Source organism: Wolffia australiana, chromosome 5 (genome assembly GCF_029677425.1).
Source record: "Wolffia australiana isolate 7733 chromosome 5, ASM2967742v1".
In the NCBI taxonomy this organism is placed as follows: domain Eukaryota; kingdom Viridiplantae; phylum Streptophyta; class Magnoliopsida; order Alismatales; family Araceae; genus Wolffia; species Wolffia australiana.
This window is the reverse complement of record NC_135839.1, coordinates 17,932,176-17,939,237: the sequence shown is the minus strand read 5'-3', so window position 1 is coordinate 17,939,237 and position 7,062 is coordinate 17,932,176. Positions and strand designations below refer to the sequence as shown.

At 44.2% G+C, this 7,062-nt stretch overlaps 1 protein-coding gene across 1 annotated transcript; it reads left to right on the top strand.

Moving 5' to 3' along the window:
• The first annotated feature begins 825 nt into the window (after positions 1-825).
• LOC144703630 (peroxidase P7-like) lies at positions 826-2,189 on the top strand. Its single transcript, XM_078575845.1, has 3 exons — positions 826-1,121; positions 1,223-1,414; positions 1,518-2,189. The coding sequence occupies exons 1-3, from the start codon at positions 903-905 to the stop codon at positions 2,067-2,069; spliced, it is 963 nt and encodes a 320-aa protein (XP_078431971.1). The 5' UTR covers positions 826-902; the 3' UTR covers positions 2,070-2,189.
• The last annotated feature ends 4,873 nt before the right edge of the window (positions 2,190-7,062 follow it).

The window sequence follows — 7,062 nt, the reverse complement described above, 5'->3', positions numbered from 1 at the left end:
GAAAGCGACAGAGAGAGTATGGCTGAGAGAGGGTTTGGTCGGGCGGTGGCAACGAACATATAGTCGAAGTGAGGGATAGAGCCAACCTTGAGATTTGCCCGGTACCCCGGGTAAATGACAAGAATCAAAGAAAATGTTATAGATACGACATCTCCGGCTAAGCTAGAACGGTTGTAAAGTATGGGGAGATCGTTTGAGTATTAGATCGAGAGAGAGAGAGAGAGAGAGAGAGAGAGAGAGAGAGATAGAGAGAGATAGAGAGAGAGATAGAGAGAGATAGAGAGAGATAGAGAGAGATAGAGAGAGATAGAGAGAGATAGAGAGAGATAGAGAAAAAGAGACAGGCAGCGAAACAGAAAGAGTTCAAGTTAGCCGGGGCCGCGACGGGGACCCGCGACGAGAGTCAGAGAGATAGAGACTCTGCCGTAATTTCCCCAATGGCGTGCATGGCGAAGAGAGTTGACGTTTGGCAAAGTACCATGACGGTCTATCATTATGGATTCGTTTATGATTTCATACCGTTGACCATCGATGGAGAATATATCTCCATGTCAAATCCGCACTCTAACGGTGCTCTCATAGTTTATCCCCCTCCAGTCCCATCGTCTCCTACCCCGTCCAGCCTTTCCTACCTGCTCCCGTAGAAACTAGATCAGATAGAAGCGTTCTGACTGTCTTCTGGTCAACCCGTTTTGCTTGCCGTTGCAGGTAAGCCTCACGCGCAAAAAACGACGACCGGGTGGGTTTCCCTTCTTCCTGGGAGTCATCCTTGGCTTGGCTTCAAATTTAGAGGGATCGTGCTGCCGCCGCGCATTATATAAGGAGCTGCGCTACCTTGGAGAGTTCAACCGGCAAAAGGACCAAAACAGTTCAGCAGAGCACTTGTTGCTCACTGCAGAACAATGGTGTCCTTTGGCAGCAGCAGGTCCATCGCCTGCTCTCTTCTCGTCATTTTCCTGTGCGCGTGCACGGCGAACGCCCAGCTGAGTGCGAACTTCTACACCCGAAGCTGCCCGAACCTCCCGAGAATCGTCCAAACTGCCATGCGAGCGGCTGTGCGCAACGACCCTCGACTGCCCGCCTCCATCATCCGCCTCTTCTTCCACGACTGTTTCGTCAATGTACGCCGGGTTTCGCACTCTCGGACGGACTAGATAGACAGTTAGATTACTCTTCTTCATCCTCGCGTCTGACGTCTTGTCCCGCGTGCACTTCTGGGCAGGGCTGCGACGGATCCGTGCTTCTGGCGGACACCCCGACGTTCACCGGCGAACAGAACGCGTTCTCGAACAGGAACTCCATCCGCGGCATGGACGTCATCGAAACTATCAAGTCCGCCGTTGAGGCTGCGTGCAACGCCACCGTATCTTGCGCGGACATCCTCGCGCTCGCCACCCGAGACGGCGTCGTCTTGGTGAGCACTCTATCATCGATCAAACGCTCAAGTACAGGAAGAAACCCCGTAGTATCTATCTATCCTCTAACCAGCTAAATCCGCGTTTCGGAAACTCCCGCAGAGCGGAGGGCCCTCGTGGACGGTGCCGCTAGGACGCCGAGACGCGAGAACGGCGAGCCAGAGCGCCGCCAACAGCAACCTCCCTCTTGCATCCTCGAGCCTATCCACTCTCATCACCAGCTTCCAAAACCAGGGCCTCAACCTACGCGACCTCGTCGCGCTGTCCGGCGCGCACACCTTCGGCCTCGCCCGCTGCGTCACCTTCCGCAACCGCATCTACAACGATACGAACATCCAGCCCGCGTTTGCCGCCACCAGGAGGGCCACCTGCCCGCAGTCTGGCGGAGCCGGCGACCTCGCGCCGCTCGACGTCACCACTCCGAATGCCTTTGACAACGCCTACTACATCAATCTCATGTCCAGGAGAGGTCTCCTCCATTCCGACCAGGAGCTGTTTAACAACGGCTCTGCCGACTCCATCGTCCGCGGCTACGCCAACAACAGGGCCGCCTTCTTTAGGGACTTTGTGGCCTCCATGGTGAAGATGGGAAACATCGCCCCTCTCACCGGTTCCAACGGAGAGATTAGGCGAGTGTGCAGCAGGGTGAACTGATTTTCTCTGCCTGCAACCACTTGTTGTTGTCTTCCTATCTTCCTATTTATATTTTTGTTGCTCGGTGGAGCAACACGACATATTCTTCTTCTCTTAATAAAAATCACTTCTTGGCTATAACTTAGTGTAGAGAACTCCTTAGGAGTAGTAAGTACTCGCGATAAGCGTCTCATGGGGGATTAAGGAATGACTTCCTTTTCCCGAAAAAATCTTAGCGAAACATTTATTTAAATAAGGCTTTAATGCCCCGGCAGGTCCCGGTGTCACCCTTCGGGTCGGTCAAATGTGCGAGCTTTTTTCCAGCTCTGCATCTATTAAAATAAAACCTTGACTTCCGTTAAATACTAAATCTTTGGCAGTTTACGTGGAAGATTAATATTTGTTCAGTACGAAGGCTACACTACTAACATTACGTGGATGATACATAATTCTTCTTGTCACAACATGTTGACTTGCAAGATATGTTTACCACACTACTGAATAAGTGTATATATGTTTCAGCCACCGAATGTGCGCCATTTAAGGTATATTTTCTCATTATTCTATTGATCTAATCCGTCATGTTTTTTAAACAGATTTCTGAGTAGATTGAATAAAATCCGTCATATTTAACTATGCCGCATTATTTTTAAAAAACCAACCACATGTAAACAAACCCATACGCTTTTACGCAATACCAGCCCGCCAAACAACCTTTGGGGTATCTATGTGACCTTAAGATTTTAACCCCATACTACTATGAGCTCATTCAAATAGTACAACGAAATTGCACGGTTCCATTGTCTATTTAATAAAAAACAGAGCGCCGCATTCGATAAACTACTACAGTGATTTTATGTTATAGCTTTACTTTCCTTGTAACAGTGCCAAACATACCTAATTTGAATTGTTTCCCATAGAAAGCCTGGTCACAAATTAAGATAGATTACTGAAACATACGTACTCACCTCTTCACACAATACCCATATTTCATCCTCATACATTGGTGGTGATATAGAAACCAAGACTCCCTAGTCTACAATTTTCAAGAACAAAACTGTTACATGTATTCAACTTACTCACACTCAGACATCACTCACTCATACGTACTCAACCATTACCCCCTCTTGTACGTGCATCATACACTAGCAAATACCTATTTAGTTATTATATTTTTTAAAGTCCGATTTTTAAATCAACATTTTGACATATTATCACAAATAGGTTTCTTCTAGTAGATTAATCCATAGGCTTTAACAACTTTCTGTTTTTAGCATAACAAATTAGGATGTTTAAAACAGTCTATCTCTTAATTAATTGTCGGGCATAATGGTCAGATCACAAAAAACAAATTACCTTGAAATAATGCAAACATTAGATTCATACAATCATCTTCTAGGTACATCCGTCCGTTTTAATCGTAAAACAGTTGAATTTTTTACTTTTCTATTCTTGATTTTATTTTCATCACACTTGAATATTAGTTTACTTGAGCATGGCTTTTTCAAATAATAATATTTTTTAATCCGAAAAAATTACGCAAAATTGACACAACATTGAATTCTTGATCATATATTCCATAAAAAAATCTTAACAATGTATGTAAATTTGAAATGGCGAAAGTGATAGACTGAAGAACGGTCAAAAGATTGTCTTCCTAAAAATTGGTCTGAAACAACCATGCTCAAGATCAACGTCCTACATAACTTATGAATGAATACTTGATATTTGAGATTTTAATAACCTTTAGGTCCTAACGCATGTTCCGTTTTCTAGGATTGACAAGCCAAGACACTGAGATTTTGGTATTTGCTTTAATGTACTACACATATAGAGATTAAGAGATTGACTCACATGTTTTATACTCGTCTCTAAAAATTATTTTTGAAGATTATTAATCTTGGGGTTCCTGATGTTTAGGGATGCAAAATTACTTTGAGACTAGTTCTAGAGTCTAGATGCTAGATAAATATCGCGATAGAGCTTTAACATAAGTAGATTGAACCTCTAGACGTCACATGAAGAGAGACCACAATAGAGAGAAAAAGGAGAAAGAGAGGGAAAGGGAGGCTAAGAGATAAAGAGACAGAAGAGGGGAGAGAGAAAGATATATCAAAAGATAGAAAGAGAGAGACAAGATGGGAGAGGGACAGATATATCAAAAGATAGAAACAGGGAGAGAAAAAAACAGACCCCGAGCGAGAGAAGAAGGAGAAAGAGAGACCAAGAGATATAGACAGACGGATAAGAGGGAGAGAAAGTGAGGCCGAAAGAGAGAGAGTTAGAGAGAGAGAGAGAGAAACCGAAAAAGAGAGAGTTAGACAGAGAGAAAGAGAGACCAAAAGAGACAGAGTTAGAGAGAGAGAGAGAGAAAGACAGACCAAGAAAAAGGAAAAAAAGAGAGAGGGAGAGAGAAAGAGAGAGAATGAACGAAAGAGAGACCAAGAGAGACAAGAGGGGAAGAGAGAGATAAGAGGGAGAGAGAGAGAGAGAAAGGAGACCGAGAGAGAGATGAGGGAGAGAGAAAAGAGAGACCGAGAGAGAAAAGGGAGAGATGAGAGAGAGAGGGAGAAGAGAAAAGAGACTGAAATGGGGAGAGGAAGGGGAGAGAGAGTAAAACCAAAGAAATATAGAGCAAGAAAGACCCAAAGACATATAGACAAAGAAAGACCAATAAAGAGAAGATGGGGAAGAGGGAGACTGAGAGAGATAGAGAAAAAGAAAGACCCAAAGAGATATAGAGAAATAAAGACCAATAAAGAGAAAATGGGGAAGAGGAGACTGAGAGACCAAAAAAGAGAGAGAGAAAGAGAAACCGAAAAAGAGAGAGTTACACAGAGAGAAAGAGAGACCAAAAGAGACAGAGTTAGAGAGACAGAGGGAAAGAGAGACTGATAGATAAAAGAGGGGTTAGAGATAGAGTGAGAAAGGGGGAGAGAGACAGTAGATAGAAGAGGGGAAAGAGATAGAGAGAGAAAGAAAGGGAGTGGAGAGAGAAAGACACCGATAATGAGAAGAGGGGGACCAGGAAGATAAAGAGAAAGAGAGACCAATAGAGATAAAGAGAAGAGGGGGAATAGAGAGAGAGAGAGAGAGAGAGGAACAAGGGTGATCAGCTGAATTTTACTGTAATGATCTAGGTTAATTACTACCGTTGTTTGTAATCAACTCATACAATGATCTTTATAACAACCCTCCATCTTATGATGTTCATGATGAGTAGAGGGATCGTCCACAGGGAGCAAGAGTTCAAGGATTTAATTCAAACTATTTAGAATGGCGTTTTAGAAGATTCAATATTAATTAGATGTGATCTTCAGTGAAGATCTTATCTCCAAGATGCAATCATGATGATATCTATTGGTTTTTTTTCTAACTAAAGGGTAGATCCCTAGATACCGCAAGGGAAAATCAGTGAAAAGAGGGAGGTAGGAGAGATGAGAGAATACGGGTAGAATATGGGTCCTCACTCCATTCAACCTGATCTTCAAACGAAGCTCCAGAATCAGAAGAGTACTTAATATAGGGCTTTTAAACACTAATGCTTCATGAAGAATGTAGAGATTTAGAGGAAATTAGGTAATAAATAATCTATCTAATTATGAGTGTATTCTTATGCCTGCTAATATATTTTTATCATTGGCTAACTGCCTTCTTGAATCAGGACAAGGGCTAGTACATTCCGCCCCAGCCAAGGCGATTTGGGAGGCCACAAATCAAGTCAAAGAAGAGAGAAATTAAAGATCAAATAAAAGCCAGGATAAAAGTTGATCCAAGGAGAGCTCCCCTCTGAGTGCAGACTGTGCTTGAGCTTCCTAGAATAGAAAAAATAGAGTTGATTAGGAATTCATACCTAGGGTAGAGGGATGAGATAAATCCACTTTGCGCCTAGGTATTCTTTATTTTCCTGATTTTTGGACTCTTCTGATCGATCCACCCATATAAGTGGAAATAGGATACAATGAAGAATCAGCCTCCAAAATTTGAGCACAATCCAATGGTTGGATCTTCAGATAACAAGGTTTGAATCTGGGATAACTCTAAGTCCTTTGATCCTTTTGGCCTTCTCTTTTTCCACTAAATTTGTACAAAACCCCCTCCACTTTTGCACAATTTTATTTTGATGCCAGTCTTAGAAATATTTGCATACATCGCCCTCTGTTTCTAAATCACCTTTATTATCTCTCCTATTTCACCTGAAAATTTACGAAAAAACCCGCCTATTCTTCCAAAAACAAGTTAAAATACCTACTTCTTGAGGTCCATACTACACCACCAGACTCGAGTTCTGACTCTGCTATCTGGACACTCACATCTGATGGAGCCTACACGTGCCGCTCTTCTTGGGAGCACTTTCGCCCAAAATCCCCTATACAGCATTGGGGTCGCCGTATCTGGCATCCGACCATCCTTACGCGAGTCTCCTTTTTCCTTTGGCGCTTATTACATCGAGGGCTCCCGACTGACGATCGAGTGACCCGTATAGGGCACTCGCTACCTTCCCGCTGCCATTGCTGTCCTTCACTTCCCCCACACAGAGACCATGGATCACCTTTTCTTTTATAGTGAGGTAGCATTGGCATGCTGGCGCCCAATCACAGATCATTGGCGTCTACTGACCCCGTTTGAGTGTTTTGGCAAGCTCTTTCTCTCGCCAATACACTCTAAACGCCGCCCCATCCTATACATCACCATAGCTTATCTACTATGGGAGATATGGAAAGGGCGAAAGTCTTGTCGTTTTGCAGGTACACCCATGCGCGCTGTGGACATCCTACGTCGGGTCAAGCTATGGCTACGCCGTATTCACCGCCTCATCCCCCCTCGAGACGGCAGTTCAGCATTCGCCTGCGAGCTCCTTGGATCCTTACGGATGCCCGTGACCCATGCCCCTATCCGTATTCAGTACAGGATTGTTTATTGGCTCTCACCGCCAGTTGACATCCTCAAACTGAATGTGGATGGCGCGGCTAAGGGGAACCCGGGACCAGCTGGGGGAGGCGGTATCCTTCGG